This window comes from Physella acuta, unplaced genomic scaffold (assembly GCF_028476545.2).
Source record: "Physella acuta isolate Inbredline_101_S28 unplaced genomic scaffold, ASM2847654v3 ptg001787l, whole genome shotgun sequence".
Classification (NCBI taxonomy): domain Eukaryota; kingdom Metazoa; phylum Mollusca; class Gastropoda; family Physidae; genus Physella; species Physella acuta.
Window position 1 is genome coordinate 165,820 of NW_026733297.1, and position 17,751 is coordinate 183,570.

General features: G+C 35.1%; 3 protein-coding genes across 6 annotated transcripts in view; 1 reads left to right on the plus strand and 2 right to left on the minus strand.

Annotated features, from left to right (window-relative positions):
* Positions 1–1,803: 1,803 nt before the first annotated feature.
* On the minus strand, positions 1,804–9,883 carry LOC131930497 (zinc finger protein 883-like). Its single transcript, XM_059287018.1, has 2 exons — positions 9,766–9,883; positions 1,804–6,112 (listed from the first exon to the last, which is right to left on the minus strand). Exon 2 carries the CDS (start codon positions 6,091–6,093, stop codon positions 4,051–4,053), a length of 2,043 nt encoding a protein of 680 aa, XP_059143001.1. The 5' UTR covers positions 6,094–6,112; positions 9,766–9,883; the 3' UTR covers positions 1,804–4,050.
* Positions 9,884–10,191: 308 nt separating this feature from the next.
* The window catches only part of LOC131930500 (testis, prostate and placenta-expressed protein), a 90,203-nt gene continuing 82,643 nt past the window's right edge, over positions 10,192–17,751 (minus strand). For 3 of the 4 annotated variants that reach the window (XM_059287025.1, XM_059287023.1, XM_059287024.1), the window contains exons 2-5: positions 13,591–13,768; positions 11,585–11,761; positions 11,011–11,159; positions 10,192–10,424 (exon numbers count right to left, since the gene is read on the minus strand). In XM_059287025.1, the coding sequence (XP_059143008.1) occupies positions 10,355–10,424; positions 11,011–11,159; positions 11,585–11,761; positions 13,591–13,749 (555 nt within the window). In that variant the 5' untranslated portion in view covers positions 13,750–13,768 and the 3' untranslated portion in view covers positions 10,192–10,354. Of the gene's footprint in view, positions 10,425–11,010; positions 11,160–11,584; positions 11,762–13,590; positions 13,769–13,944; positions 14,062–17,751 lie in introns of all 4 variants that reach the window. The other variant, XM_059287022.1, reaches the window with a different exon arrangement.
* The window catches only part of LOC131930494 (vascular endothelial growth factor receptor 2), a 30,788-nt gene continuing 28,055 nt past the window's right edge, over positions 15,019–17,751 (plus strand). The window contains exon 1 of the mRNA XM_059287008.1: positions 15,019–15,311. The gene's annotated coding sequence lies outside the window, so the exon portion shown is untranslated. The remainder of the gene's footprint in view (positions 15,312–17,751) is intronic.

Here is a 17,751-nt window from a genome sequence, read left to right on the forward strand (position 1 = left end):
AAAAGTCGCATTAAGAGTTTCTTCAGGCAACTCTACTTGGGAGGAAGGGGGCTTCGCCCCCCCCCCCACCACACACACACTCCAAAACATGTCTACCGTCCCATTCAACGAAATATAATTATATACTTTTTCCAGTGTATGCCCCCTCCCAGAAAATTCTACCCCCGCCCCCGAAAATTTCAAGTACCCCCACCCCTCTCCGGGGAGGAAAAAGTCTGAAAGAAACACTGGTCGCATTTGTAGATCATACAAACTAAAGGAAGAATCTGGGCGGGGCTTCGCCCCTACCGGAAGAGATGCTTGAAAAAAAAACTGCACGCTAAACACTTTTTAGATTAGAAAAAGTCCGCCCCTCCAGGGAGGAAAAAGTCTGAAAGAAACACTGGTATCGCGCTTAGCCACTACCCAAAGAATTGCATGAAAGAAATTGCAAGAAACCCACTTTTTAGATTAGACACATTAATTAGGCGGTAATTTTATTATAGAGTATCGATGAAGACATTTCTTTTGAGTTGGGGAGGGGGGGGGGCTCAGACGTTTTTACGCGGGGGTGGGGCTTCGCCCCTACCCGAAGAATTGTATGAAAGAAACTCTTCACGCAAACCACTTAGATTAGACAAAATTGCCTTTTTATTGAATGTTTACTCGAGAATCAATGACGTCATATTACTGTGTGCACTCTCCGGCTTGAAATTATTTTCTACTATATGACGTCATACTTCGTTTCCGTCTGACTGTGCATGTTTTTAAATTGCTTGTGTTTTCTCTAGAGCGTTCTTGTCAGATAGATAGATACATAGATAGATAGATACATAGATAGACAGACAGCGAAACTATTATTATAGATAAAACAACATTGGATGGGAACTCGGGCTATAGACATGATTTTAAATCCATTTTTAATTACTTAAACTTTAAAAATAGAATAGAATCTCGTAGAAAAATAATTGCGTACCAAGTGAACGCCAAATAAAAAAAAGCATAATAGTGCGCAATATTATTAGTACTTTAAAAATTTACATTAGTTTTTTGAGAAATCGGAAGTAGCGTAAATGACTACTTCCGGTGAACTGAAATTACTCAAAATTTAACAGACGGTAGAGAATTAGATCTTTTACTTACATGTGAAATTTCATTTATCTATCTGAAATAGTACTCGAGTTATAGGCTTTTGAAAAACTTAAAGTAGAAAAAGTACCACTTCCGTTTATCGGAAATCGCTCAAAAGTTGATTCAGATCTACGATTTTGATAAAATACTTATATATGAAATTTCATCAACCTAGCTGTAACGGTACTCAAGTAATCGTGTATACACACACACAGACACACAGACATTAGGACAAGATTGCAAAATTATGTTTTTCCGTATCAGTTAAATGTAAAACGTATGTAGGGTGCGACAAGGTGGTGTAAAATGTGCTATTGAATATATTAATATAAATTTTTTCAAATGGTTTACAGTACCCATAATGAGAATTAGAAAGACACTACATTTCTTTTTGCTTTTAAATGAAGTTGAATAAGTATAACAATGAACATATTTTTAAAAAAATGTACTAATAATTTGCAGAAGAATTTTTATACTGTCATAAAAGTCAAATGTTAACTTTACATGACATGCCAAGCAAGCCTTTGTTGTCTGACACTGACCTCAACTAACTGGCATGTTAAGGCATTAAATAATCAGAAGAGGCTCAAATTAACCGCAGCATTCAACACACAGTGGTCTTATTGGAATTAATTAATGTTAGAATACAGACATTGGTAGTAAAACACTAAGAAGGATTTGATAGATTTAGTTAGCAATTTTAATTTCATGTTACAATCTTATACCAGTTTACTACAGTAACATTTTCATCAAAGTGTTTATAAAAATAAAGAATACAAAATTAAACACATCAAAACAACAATTTTGCTAAAAATATGATACCAAAATGTCAAAACATAACCTTTGCAGGTTTATTGTTCTTGCTTTTTAATGCTTAACTTGTATGTGGTGTTATTGTTTCAAGCATTAGAAACTGATAGTTGTGTTAGTAAATGATCCCACTTGACCTTGATGAGACCAAAGAAAAAGATCAACTATAAATGTTTAGCAGCAAAGATGGTGAAAAATGGGTAATTTACTATTATAATTTATTAAGAACAGTTTTCTGTTACCTGTAAATTACATTAAAATTTATGCAATGAACCTTTTGCAATTTTTACAAATATACATAAATATATATAAGTGACCTAGAAGTAGATGTTAAACATTATCCTATTATTAACATATACAGATTGTGAATGAGTTAAAGATAAGAAATTCTATTCTATTGATGCTTCAACAATTTAAGTAATGTAACATATTATTATTTAATAATTATTATTATTAACCACCATTCTGGTTAAAGTTTTCATGACAAATATCATATAAAATCTCATATATGAATTTCTTTGTGCCTACTATAACATCACTTTCACATGGCTCAACACCTGAATGAGCTTTTCTATGTTTATTTAAATTAGCACTGTTTAAAATCCTTTTATGACAAACATCGCATCCATAACACTTAACTAATAAAAGAATATTTTTTGGTTTGCTTAGAGAAGAACTGTCTGAAAACTTTTTGTGTCAAACATCACATTCATTTGGATATCTCCTGAATGAACTCTTTTGTGTTTATTTAAGTAAGAACTCTGAGAAAACCATTTATGACAAACATCACATTCATATGGATTTTCTCCTAAATGAAATCATCTGTTTCTATTTAAATTAGAACTCAGAGAAATCTTTTTACGACAAACATCACATTCATAAGGCTTAACTACTAAATGATTATTTTGAACTCTTTTGTGTTTGCTTAGAGTAGAACTGTGTGGAAACTCTTTATGATAAACATCACATTTATATAGCTTAACACAAGAATGAACAATTTTATGTTTGCTTACAGTAGAACTGTAAAACATCACATTCAAATTGTTTATCTCCTGAATAAACTCTTTTGCGTTTCCTTAAATCAGAATTGCCAGAAAACATTTTGTGACAAAGATAACATTCATGTGTTACTAGTGGCTGCTTAGAGCAAAAATTTTAGAAAAATATTTATGGTAATCATCACATTCATGTGGCTTATCTCCAGAATGAACTTTTTTATGCTTCCTTAAACTAGAACTATATGAAAACTTTTTATGACAAACATCACATTCAAATGGTTTATCTTCTGAATGAACTTGTTTGTGTGCATATAAATTAGAACTCTGAGAAAACTTTTTTTGACAAACATGACATTCAAATGATTTATCTCCTGAATGAACTGCTTTATTGTGTTTCGTTAAATCATAATTCCTTGAAAACCTTTTGTGACAAGGATCACATTCATGTGGCTCCTGTCAATTTGGCTCCAGACAAAAGGACCACTGACAATACCATTTCTGTAGAGACTAAGTCTCCCGGCAAAGCGGTCTCATTGAATATGACACCTGCCAGTGGGACCCCTTCATCAATATTCTTTAGAGTTAGCTTATTCAACACTTTTATGTAATACATTACAAAGTATGCATCTCTTGTTCGGCAGGCCCTATTTTTATATTAGTTTATCTATTATAAAATATAGTATGTTTTAATTTAAGGGTCATCTATCTATGACATCCATAATTGAGTCGGTTATAGGCTGTTCCAACTCAGTGTGTGGGGAGAAGGATCCACGCTGTACCTTCCTCCTACCTCCAGTATGCTTGTAGGTTATCAAAACCAAATGCTGTTATCATGTAAACATCATGTATATCATACATTTACACTTCTGTGCTCACTTTTAAGCAACAGATCTTTTCTGTTGTAAATTTAACATTATCAAAACTTTAGAATTGGTGAAATTTAGCTGTTAAGGGCTCGCTTTGTTGGTTCATTCGGGCATTTAAAAGAGTTTATAGTGGTATTAGAGGTAAGATAAAATTGTTACTTTTATGCCAATAGTGGTCATGCAATTCATTGGTCTGGAGCCAATATGTCGAGAGTCATTTAATCAAAGCCAATATTTTGGGAGCCCAATTGCCGGGAGCCAACATGTCAGGAGCCCTTATCTTGAGCCCTTATATCGGCAGCCAATATGTCGGGAGTCTTTATTTCAGAAAAATATTTCGGGCAATCACCACATTCACGTGGTTTATCTCCAGTATGAGCTTTTCTATGTTTCCTTAAATAAGAACTAGATGAAAACTTTTTATGACAAACATCACATTCAAATGGTTTATCTTCTGAATGAACTTTTTTGTGTGCATATAAACTAGAACTCTGAGAAAACTTTTTTTGACAAACATCACATTCAAATGGTTTATCTCCTGAATGAACTCTTTTGTGTGTATATAAATTAGAACTAAATGAAAACTTTTTATGACAAACATCACATTCAAATGGTTTATCTTCTGAATGAACTTTTTTGTGTGCATATAAACTAGAACTCTGAGAAAACTTTTTTTGACAAACATCACATTCAAATGGTTTATCTCCTGAATGAACTCTTTTGTGTGTATATAAATTAGAACTCTGAGAAAACTTTTTATGACAAACATCACATTCAAATGGTTTATCTTCTGAATGAACTTTTCTATGTTTCCTTAAATAAGAACTAGATGAAAACTTTTTATGACAAACATCACATTCAAATGGTTTATCTTCTGAATGAACTTTTTTGTGTGCATATAAACTAGAACTCTGAGAAAACTTTTTTTGACAAACATCACATTCAAATGGTTTATCTCCTGAATGAACTCTTTTGTGTGTATATAAATGAGAACTAAATGAAAACTTTTTATGACAAACATCACATTCAAATGGTTTATCTTCTGAATGAACTTTTTTGTGTGTACATAAACTAGAACTATATGAAAACTTTTTTTGACAAACATCACATTCAAATGGTTTTTCTTCTGAATGAACACGTTTGTGTGTATATAAACTAGAACTCTGAGAAAACTTTTTATGACAAACATCACATTCAAATGGTTTATCTCCTGAATGAACTCTTTTGTGTGTATTTAAACTAGAACTCTGAGAAAACTTTTTATGACAAACATCACATTCATGAGGCTTATCTCCTGAATGAACTTTTTTGTGTTCCGCTAAATGAGAATTCCTTGAAAACCTTTTGTGACAAACATCACATTCATAATGTCTAACTAGTAAATGTATTTTTTTGTGGTTGCTTAGAGCAGAACTATTAGATAACTTTTTATGACAAACATCACATTCATATGGCTTATCTCCAGAATGAATTTTTTTATGTTTACTTAACCTAGAACTATCTGAAAATGTTTTTTTGCAAGCATCACATTTAAGTGGCCTCTCCCCTACTTGAGCTTGTTTATTCAAGTTAGATCTTTGAAAAAACTGTTCATGATGATCATGAGGATCAACAGACAGATATGTTTCATCTTCAGAGAGTTTTAGCTTTTCTTCAAGTCCATTTTGTTGTTTGTCCTCAGAATCTAAAAATTTTGTCCATAAATCTGGTTTTAAATCTTTGTTGGTTGATAAAGTTTCTAATTCTGGGATTATATCTTCGCTAGTTGATAAAGTTTCTAATTCACGTTTTAGATCTTCACTAGTTGATATATTTTCTAATTCTGGATTTATATCTTCAGGAGTTGATAAAATTTCTAATTCTGTGTTGGTTGATAAAGTTTCTAATTCTGGTTTTATATCTTCACAAGTTGATAAAGTTTCTAATTCTGGTTTTATAATTTCAGATCTTGTACATACTGCTGATACAGCAGGTTCCATATCTTTAAAAATTAAAAATCCTGTTGTTTTATCTTGAGAAGTTAGAAATGTCATATGGTGTTTTACATCATCAAAAGAGGAAAATGTTGTACATTCTGACTTTGTGTCTGTAGAAGATGAAAAATCTGGCGTAACAACGGTTTTATCATCCTGAAAATTTATAAATGTCATGTTTGGTTTGATATCACGGAAAGTTAAAAATGATAATTCTGTTTTTATATCAGAAGAAGATGAAAATACTGTAGATAGAAGTGGCTTCACATCTTCAGAATTTGAAAATTCTTTAAACTCATCAGACTGTAAATCTAAATCACCAGTTGCCTCTCCCATGCTGCTTCTTATAAATGAACTGAGGATTAGATATTTAAATGTTAAAGTGGTGATTATATAGATCTAGTAACTATAGTCAAAACAAAGTTTTTTCAATAAAACTTCTCAGATGCATATTAAAATATCTTAGAAATGAATTTAGATAGCTTAAAGTTAACACAATCAATAAACAATTTTAAAAATAAAATAATTAATGTATTGTATATGCCTAAGAGTGGCGGATTATGGTAGAAAATAAAATCAAACTTAAAATATTTTTTTTCAATGAGGAAAGCGCAACGCTTCATGTTTTTAAGATATGAGGCGACATGACAAATAATAAATCTGGCCAAATGATTGGCTTTGGGCGCAGCACACATCTGAACGCGCCTTGTTTTTCACAAGATTATAATAAAATGCCATTAATGGGGAGGGGGGGGGGGTATATATGACTTCATAGTGACCTCACCTAAGGACATGATGTCACATGAGAAAGTTTTTTCAATAAAACTTCTCAGATGCATATTAAAATATCTTAGAAATGAATTTAGATAGCTTAAAGTTAATACAATCAATAAACAATTTTAAAAATAAAATAATTAATGTATTGTAAATGCCTGAGGGTGGCGGATTATGGTAGAAAATAAAATCAAACTTAAATTTTTTTTTGTTTTATACAATATTTGTACAAAATTAACATGCCATGCTTTTTAAATTGACAGAAGGTAAGTATACCATGTTACAAAAACTGCAATCATAACAATTCATATTTTCACTTTAAAAAATGAAAAAAAAAAAACAATCATCAATGAGGAAAGCGCAACGCTTCATGTTTTTAAGATATGAGGCGACATGACAAATAATAAATCTGGCCAAATGATTGGCTTTGGGCGCAGCACACATCTGAACGCGCCTTGTTTTTCACAAGATTATAATAAAATGGCATTAATGGGGAGGGGGGGGGGGTATATATGACTTCATAGTGACCTCACCTAAGGACATCATGTCACATGAGAATTATTCCCAAACCATTGTTTAATCATACACGGCATAACATTAGAATCATAGTTTAGAAGTTTATTTGATCGTAAGATCATTTTAAAACAAGAATATACAAAGCTACTTTCACTAAAGTGTTGCTTGCGAGATAAATAAAGAAATTGGGTCAAAAGTACACCTTACTATTCTTAATTAACAGACTAAGGTAATCTATGGTTTTATGTGCATAAAATCTGCAGAGGCTAGTAATGTTAAAAAGCCAGTAGTGATCTCCCCTAAGCTTTCTCGAATATTCTTATATAACACTACGGGGGATTGGCAACTCGGGATATACTATATATAGACACGATTTTTAAATCCATGTTTAAGTACTTAAACTTTTTAAAATAGAATAGAATCTTGTAGAAAAAAGAATTGCGCACCAAGGAAACGCGAAACAAAATGTGTATAATAGTGCGGAATATTATAAGTACTTTATATATTCACATGCATTTTTGAGAAATTGGAAATAGCGTCCATTACTACTTCTGGTCAACGGAAATTACTCTAAATTTGAAAGAAGGTGGAAAATTAGATCTTTTACTTACATATGAAATTTTATTTGTCTATCTGAAACAGAACTCAAGTTATAGGCTTTTGAAAAATTGAAAGTAGAATAAGTTCCACTTCCGGTTAATCAGAAATCGCTGAAAAGTTGATACAGAACTAGAAATTTGATATAATACTGTACACACCCTGTACTAGATTCTATATAAAAAACATTACTGTTGTTTAGTTTGTTATTTTTAAGTAAAATTAAATCACATTGTTAAAAGTGTTACTGTTTCTGTTTTCTTTTTGACTTTTAAAAAAAATGTATTACTGTTGCTTTAGACTTTAGATCACATGGTTAAAGTGTTAAATGTTCCTATTTTATCTTTGACTTTTTTTTTAAAAAATTCCATTGCCTCTATACTGTAGTACTATATTTTAACTATTATTTCTAGACTATTTGATTTTTATTTTACTCATTGGTTAGGCTATAAATATAGACTGCTAATAAAAAGTTTAAAATTTAAATGGAATTTGTTTAGACTGGAGAGCAATATTTATTTAGATCTATAGGAATCTAGGACCTATTTAAAATTTTAATTATTATTTACCCTATTGAGTCTATTAATGAATGGGACTATTAATTCCAATGCTTTGAATTTTATTTAATCCATAAAAAAGCTTTTTTATAAGCTTAGATCTTGCCAATTCAATAAACACTGTTAAATAGCAATAATGTGCGAATTTTTTATTTCATGCCTATGGGCCGTCATGAAAATTCTAACTCGGCCGCCATTATTAAAATTGCGTAGATCTATATCACTTCACGCAAGGAGCAATATCTCATATATAAGGAGCTCTAAAGCCCATAAAACCAACATTTCCATCCATCAAAATGGTTTGGCATTACTTATTTACTAGTTTCCTGTACTTATTCTCTTTTTTTAAAGCTGAAATTTAGTTCTGAAAGTAGCGGTTTGGTACTGCACGGCTTCGATTGATTTTCGCTATCATCGTTAGGTCGCTTTCAGTATCGAGTATTGTAAAATGACAGCTACTTCTATCAATGAAATATTTAAATGATAAAATTCAACGCATATGATAGTATCGAATATATTTAATTTTTCGATTCTGATGCCTAGAATTAGCATTCATCGGAACGGCGAATTTTTTCAAGTACGCTTGAAAAAGTCCGGATGTAGTTTGGATCACAAGATGGCAGCGAATCGAAAAGCCTACACATTACTAGCTACGTTGGAATTTACGACGCTAAACTAAGATTTTACCTTATATTCAAATATAGGTAATCTATCGTTTTGGGTACGTAAAATCGCCCGCGGCTATTAATGTACGAAAACGTTACCTCATTGTCAAGGCTGTAATAGAAGTATATTGTGATATGTTTGTGTCAAATATTATAGATAAATGAATAATAAACCTAAATCAATGGCTAAATATATCAGTATAGGCCCGAAATTAACTTTAAACAGCAGTGTCTGCAAGCAAGATTTGCTATATAAACAGCAGCCATTTGTAAAATAGAGTGACTTCCGCCTGAATCTTGCGCTAAAAGCTTATAAAAATAAAACTTAGACAAGATGGCTGCTATAGTAAATGAGCATGGTTGCATCTGTTGGAAACATCGCTAGTCTTCATTTATTACGGAAAAGTTTTAATTCAATTGTTTAAAAACAGGTACATAAATGAATCAAGGAAACATTTTTAAATTTTTTAAAACATAAATCCTCCTCAAAATGTGAAATAATTATTAAAATTTAAGGAGTCACCTGTTTTTCACATTACAAATCGCGGACGATTTTACGTACCCAAAACGATAGATTACCTCAAATATATTCTACCCTATAACAGAGTAGAAGTTAGATCTAGTTAGAAGTACTTAGAATTAGAAAAGTAGAAAACTAGAACTACTAGAAGTAGAAGAGTCGTCGTTGTGATGACTGAGTGATGTGCGTAAGCCGTCACTCAACAACAGTGACAACACCGACCGGCTGACCGAGCCTCAGTTAATTTAATGTAAATATTGTAGGGAAGGCCCAATTATTTTGTATTGCTTATGTTGCCTATGATAGGCTATATTTATATAAAGAATTGTGACTGCGTTCTTTTTTAGTGTCTTAACTTATACTGTAAATGTATATTTACCTGGAAAGGAATCTTTAAAGATACCAGTTAAAATATTTTCATCTTCCACGTCTATAACATCTGCCATTTTTGTTTGGGTAAATCTAAACTACGGAATTTTAGATTGTCTCCGCATAGTTTAGCTATGGTCTAAATACCGTACACAATTTATTAGAGCTGGTAGAAAAAAACCTTACAAAAACCTTTTAGATAGAAAAAAAAAAAGGATTTTGAAACAACGAAAGGCTGAAAGTTATGCCACGAACAATACAATATACAATAAAATACATGCATCGGGTTGAAGGATAGGTAATTCTTAAGTTGGTCTAACTAATCTAACAAAACACAAACGATTGTAAAGTTGGTAAAAAATATTTACATTTGACAGAAACAGACAGGTAATGGACAGTAAAACCATAGAAAGATAAGAAAAACACATTTTTCGACTTCAGCTGCTGATTGTTTTATTAAACATACGTTTATTTTAGCTAGACAATTGACTAAGACATCGGGGATGAATTTCGCCCTTAAAAATAACATTTTGATGTTTTAAAAAATTAAAGCGTTCAAATATCTAAAATCTAAAAAAGCCCATCTTGTATCTATATCTTTAATGTTGATATTCGTGGATTTCAGGAAGAACAAGTTTTGTTTCGTTTTTTCCTGGTATATAGTTCCACCTTGAAGAAAAAAAGAACACACTTCATTGAAGTCATATAACTTTTAAAAGTTTTTCTTTTCATTAGAACCACTAAGATGTACATACAATGTCCATTTCCACATAAATGTCAAAGCAAATTTTCCAAAACTCCCCCAATGTCCATGTAATGTCCACCTCCCATCCCTCAATGGTTCGAATAACGAATAATGTCCATCCACCTCCCCAAAATGTTAACGAAATGTCCACCCACCTCACCAGAATGTCCAACGAAATAACCACCCACCTCCCCAAAATGTCCACCAAATGTCCATACTGCTCCCCAAAAAGTCCACAAAATGTCCACGAAATGTCCACCCAACTCCCCAGAATGTCACAAAATGTCCACGAAATGTCCACCAACGTCCCCAAAATGTCTAACGAAATGACCACCCACCTTGCCAAAATGTCCACGAAATGACCACCCACCTCCCCAAAATGTCCACGAAATGTCCACCCAACTCCCCAGAATGTCCACAAAATGTCCACGAAATGTCCACCAACGTCCCCAAAATGTCCACAAAATGTCCACCCACCTTACCAAAATGTCCAACGAAATGACCACTCACCTCCAGTCTCGCATCTTTGGCTTGGACCACTTGACCATGACACCGTCCAGACGGTAGGGCTCAACGTTAGTGGCGTCAAAACTGGGCGGTCTCCGGGTCATCTTCAGGAGGTCCTGGGCATCAAAATGTGCCCACTCGTACACGGTGTCCTGTGAAATAACACATCTGTCAGGCTAGCTGGTTAACTTCGCGTCACGGTGTCCTGTGAAATCAACACGACTGTCAGGCTAGCCGGTTAACTTAGCGTCACGGTGTCCTGTGAAATCAACACACCTGTCAGAATAGCCGGTTAACTTAGCGTCACGGTGTCCTGTGAAATCAACACACCTGTCAGGCTAGCTGATTAACTAATGCGCTTAAAATTTAAAAAAAAAAATGCCTCATGTACTGTTGGACAAATTATTTTGACGTTTGAGACTATAATTTAGTAATGCAGCTCAAAATAAGCTTTATATTTATTTTTTTGACTACCCCGTTGGGCGACCCACCCGCCCTCCCCTAGCTACGCCTCTGTTCGTAGACCCACGTAAACTAAGTTCTTTTAGTGTGTATTATTATATAGCGTCCCTGTTACCTGGATGTTCTTCCAGTGAGAATATTGGTCCCTGATCTTCTCACCTGTCTTGGTCAGTTCCAGAGAGTGCAGGATGAGGGTTGGGCTAATCAGGGGGTTCACCTGTGTGTAGGTGAAGTCTCTCTCCGTGCAGCAAGTCGTCGTCTGGCAATGCTCGTCTGGTAACTTGCACATCTTCTGATGATGGATGTTGGATGTTATGTGTGATGTTGGATGTTGGAGGTTATGTTTAATGATGGATGTTGGACGTTATGTGTGATGGTGGATGTTGGATGTTATGTGTGATGTTGGAGGTTATGTTTAATGATGGATGTTGGACGTTATGTGTGATGGTGGATGTTGGATGTTATGTGTGATGATAGATGTTGGATGTTATGTGTGATGATAGATGTTGGATGTTATGTGTGATGATGGATGTTGGATGTTATGTGTGATGACGGATGTCGGATGTTATGTGTGATGACGGATGTTATGTGTGATGACGGATGTTATGTGTGATGATGGATGTCGGATGTTATGTGTGATGACGGATGTTATGTGTGATGACGGATGTTATGTGTGATGACGGATGTTATGTGTGGTGACGGATGTTATGTGTGATGATGGTTGTGTGATGACGGATGTTATGTGTGATGATGGATTCTATGTGTGATGATGGATTCTATGTGTGATGATGGATGTTGGATGTTATGTGTGCTGATGGATGTGTGATGACGTATGTTATGTGTGATGATGGATGTTATGTGTGATGATGGATGTTATGTGTGATGTTGGATATGTTGAGTGATGATGGATGTTAGATGTTATGTAGGATGATGGATGTTTGATGTAGTGTATGAAGATGAATGTTGGACGTTATGTGTGAGATGGATGATGGATGTTAGATGTTATGTGTGATGATGAATGTTGGACGTTATGTATGATGATTGATGATTGACTAACACATCTCCTGGTAATGGTGTGAGGATGTTATGAACGATGGTGTACGTTGGGCTTTATGTTAAACTAATACAACATATAACTGATATAATGTATGATGGACATTTACAACTAATACTTCTTCTCTTCTTCTTCGTTCTTAATTTTTAGTATTGGAAGGGATCGAGCCTTATTTGCCAGAAGTTTCGAACTCGAGACTTTATTTTTTGAATTTAAACAAACATGAGCTTTTGCAGACTCGACCACCCCTCCTTCACAATTAAGTATACGTGTCAACCGGTTATGCGTCATTCATTGAGGTCATTGACTCCGATTTCAGCCTGCTTTTCTTTTTTGGATTTGCTTCCATAGCCTTTGTCCAACCAAGAACAAACTACAAGGCAGCAGTTGTTTGATTTTGGAGTTGTCTCTCCTAGAAGAGTGTCTGTCCCCAGCTAACGAGCCTCATCTGCCCGAGGGTTCGAACTCGAGACTTTTCGGTTTAGCAACCGACTCGACTCTTCTGATATGGGACGGCGTGAGCTAAAGATGGAGCGCTAGAGGCTAACCCGATAGTTTCGAGTTCGAATCCGGGTTCAAGTTAGTGGAACGTCTTTGAGTCCACCCAACTCTTATGGGTACCTAACTCACGTTAGGGAAAGTAAAGGCGGCTGGGCATAGTGCTGACCACATTATCTTTTTATGTGCAGAGGTCAAGAAACATATGAACTCTACTTCATCTGCCCAACGGATCGTTAGGTCTTACTTCTTCTGTTGATGCAGGTGTGGTGATGTTATATCCCCGAACTAACTCTCACCTAACCCTCACCTAACTCTCACCTAACCCTCACCTAACTCTCACCTAACCCTCACCTAACCCTCACCTAACCCTCACCTAACCCTCACCTAACCCTCACCTAACCCTCACCTAACTCTCACCTAACCCTCACCTAACTCTCACCTAACCCTCACCTAACTCTCACCTAACCCTCACCTAACTCTCACCTAACCCTCACCTAACTCTCACCTAACCCTCACCTAACTCTCACCTAACTCTCACCTAACCCTCACCTAACCCAGGTACTCACATTATCTCTCTCAATGTGACGTAAGGTGGGCAGGTTGGGGTGGAACAAGGTTGTCTTGACCGAGGCCAGCCTGACCCTGCGCTTGGTGGGGTGGTGGTAGGCGTTGTCCGGAGTAACGACCCTCAGGGCGCGGCCATCTTGAGAGATACAGTAAGCCATTTGTTGTCTGGTGGACTACCTTCGAGGGTGGGATCAGGAATGGAGAAAAGGTTAGGGCTAGGGTTGCTGTACCAGACAAACATATAACCTACCGTGGTTGTGACAACTACAAGTACCTTAGCTAGAACAATCGAGATTAAATCTACAAGGCTTAATCAAATCGTGGACAAACATCCACTAAAATCATTATCATACTTCATTTTACGCATTTGTCGAGTTAGTAGTTCGTCTAAACACAATTTTCAGTGGGCTGCCTAGAAAATATTGAACAGCAAGGCGAACAAAGGGACTTGGTCTTTTATCTTTCCATGTCTGGAGAGCAATGCATTATAATAAAATGTGCACAACAAAGTGCAGAAAGGTGCAGAAACGGGAAGATCCGTTCACTTGACAAGGGGTCGCACAGATTGAGGGACCATAGTCCATAATTAAGAGTTGATCTGGCCTTTTCTTCTAAGCCGAAATTTCAAATTTACTAAACACCATATTCTAATTGTTTGTGTGCTTTATTATCTCCCCTGCATGCAGACATTCTGTTTGCGTCTCATACATTGACACTACAATCCTGTTATTTTCAGCATTAATTTTGAAATTTGAATATTTTAATTGGGGTCTGAATGTGTATCCTTTCCCTCAATGTGTTTGCCTATTTGATGCAGCATACCAGTGTCAACACATCTTTGCCTATTACTCACTAGCGCTGAAATGTATTGGTGTAGGGGAGGTAACTTTGTTTTTTTTTCCACAAAATATAAATAGATAAAACTAAATTTATTTTATCGGAAATGTTATAGTAAAAAAATAAAAAAATAAAAAAATAAAAAACCCTCTTGTATGTTGTATTAACTTTATTCTAATTCCTGTCTTTTATCATCTAATCAGCCAAAATTTTCAATTTGAATACACTTTCAACAGCCCCGTTTCGGTGTTTTCGACTAAGGTGTGTCAGACTATTTAATCACATGTCGTATGTCGCCTATCTTAGAGGCTTATGTCAATAGAAGCTTGAGCTTGTTTGAAGTAGTCAACGAAAAAAAATTGCATTAATCTAAAGTATATTTTATCTAGGCCTGCATGAAAAAAAATTGCGTTCACCTAATGTGTATTTTATCTAGGCCTGTTTGAAAAAAATTTGCGTGAACCTAATGTGTATTTTATCTAGGCCTGCATGAGAAAAAAAAACAGGACCAAAAAACTGGGGGATAACTTTTAACATGTAACGGTATGTCACTCATGTGGTTACCTAACTTTTTTCGCAGTTAAGTTTTTCCTGTAGCGGTCACGGCGAAGTTCCGATTGACCTAGTTGCATACACATGTTCAATGGCCCGTGTCATGAATTAAATAAAACAGCGGGCCGTGGTGTACGAGTGTGTTGTGTGTTGAAATGTACCTAGGTCGCTGGAATATGGCGCCTTAAGTTGGCTGAGCTTAAAAATGTGACACAGAGTGCCGATTTTGAGTGATGGTATATTTTATTAAAATTTGGTGGATTTCATATGTGGATAAAACGAAGCATACTTTGTGGATATTTAAAGTGGATAATAAAAGTGGATGGTCTAGGTAATATCCTTAGATCTTTTATTTAAAAATATGCAATTGCTTTAAACAAAAAAGTGCCTATATGCCTATAAAAATAAAAATAATAATGCAAATCGGAATTTATTTTATTTTTAAATCTAAGACAGCGAATTCCTTTGGTTAGGGTTAAAGTTAGGTCAGATTTTCTGACATTTTTTTTTTGTATTAGTTGTAACGTATATTATGTTACCATTTTCCTGTCTACGGTATAACAGGAAACTCCTCCGACAAACACCATTTTAAAATCAATAAATCATTAACAATATCGGGATTTGACGGTGATCGCTTCTAAAACATCGATAGTCTTGTACTTTGGAGTCACGTGATCGCATGAGCAGGTTTTAAATATTTCATTGGTCGCCGTGAGAGGTGTTAGTGTTCTTCTTCTAGTCCAGGGCTAATCGTCTTGAGTCTTAAGGCTTGCGGGCCTCAGGCGGACAGTGAAGACGTTAGATTCGGCCTTGAGTACTTGAATTCGTCATGCGGTTTATCAGAATTCGTAGCGCAAATTGAACTGAATACCCATAAAAAATAAAAAAAACACCTCAAAAGTTTTGTTTAAGAAACACTGTATTACTGCTATACAACATGGTTCTGCATAAGCACACACAAACAATTGCATACACTTACACAAACGCTTATACACACACATACACACACACATACACACACATATACATATATATATATATATATATACATACATACATATACACACATATACATATACACATATATATATATATATTATATATATATATATATATATATATATATATATATATATATATATATATATATATATATATATATATATATATATATATACACACATCAGTACACACATTCTCACGCATGCGACCCTTGTTTTGAAACATCCATTAGGTAGCTATTTGTAGCCCATAGTTCCAGTAGTCTTGTGATCGTTGTATTCAGACACTGTGTGAAGATATTGCTGCTTTTGATTCGAATCTAGCTTGTGACTTTAACAGAGGGCCCAATGTTACATGGCCCCAGCATGTAACATTAAGTTTGTGGCTGTGGAAGTTAGTGTGTAACCGACGATTTATAAAGAAATAGCTAACTAGATAATCCTCATGCTGGCGCGTTTAACCCGTAGGCACTAAAGACTTTAATGAATATTTGCCGGGAATGAAAAAGAAGCATTTAAAAAATAGTGTAGTACAAAAAATGATTATACACAATGTCCCTCCACAACAAATGTCCCTCCACAACAAATGTCCCTCCACAACAAATGTCCCTCCACAACAAATGTCCCTCCAGAACAAATGTCCCTCCACAACAAATGTCCCTCCACAACAAATGTCCCTTTACAACAACTTGGCCCCACAACAAAATGTCCAGTCACTGCCCTTTTGCGCATACATTTTATGCCTTGATAATGAAATTGTTATGCAATACACCTGAAATTTACATATTTTTAATATACTTAAGGATAAAATATACACTGTCACTAGACCAACGGTGTTTTGATAGGATACAACATATGCTTTAAAACCATGTGGGCTACATCGTCATTTAAATGAATATACACACAGCAAGCTTTTTACATTTTTCGTTAGCTGTAAATATTCAAAGCGTTGCTCAAGAAAATTGTTCAAAGCACTTTAGGATTTTAGTGACCCACGTTTTAACTGTTAGGATAAAGGAAACAGAGGCGTAGCGACCCTTCCCGGCGCCCGGGGACAAACTTTTCGATTTGCACCCCCCCCCTCGAGATTTCGATTTGCACCCCCCACTCAAACTTTCGATTTGCACCCCCCGCTCGAGCTTTCCATTTGCACCCCCCCCCCTTAAACTTTCGATTTACACCACCCTCAACCTTTCAATTTATCTTTCCAACCCATTTTGGTGCCCCCTAAGGTCGGCGCCCGGGGACATATGCCCCCCGCCCCCCCCCCCCTCGCTACGCTGCTGAAGGGAAATGTATTTTCTTTTTTTTTTACTGAATTTAATAGTTTATTTTTTTAAATCCATAATGTTGTTATACTTTTGTTTTCTGCGTTTTAGTGTTTAGAAAAAGTATACAAACACTTTTGTTTTAAAAACAACAGGTACCATAGTTTCATTCCAAGTAGAATTTTCTTTCCACTAAAATTATTTTCTTGCACTGTGATTGGTGTCGGTCAAGAAATGCTGGACTGATCTCATGCCGATTCGGGACAATTAGCTGTTGACTGATTAAAACCTAAATTACCCTACTAGCTGCAGCTACGTGTTCATTAAAACAAAATTACCCCATGGACGTCGGCGTTGAGGTTTCCCCGTATAATACGAATACAATCTTAAATATTTAATTTTTTTTTTCTTGAGCCGCCCATAGAACATACATTTTCAATAGAAATCATCCCACTAGGCCGGACGAATGCCGAACGTCTATACCAGGGGTCGGCAACCTGCG

Bases quoted from the DNA above. Each gene is read 5' to 3' on its own strand.
- LOC131930497 (XM_059287018.1), bottom strand. From the start codon at position 6,093: ATGGGAGAGGCAACTGGTGATTTAGATTTACAGTCTGATGAGTTTAAA.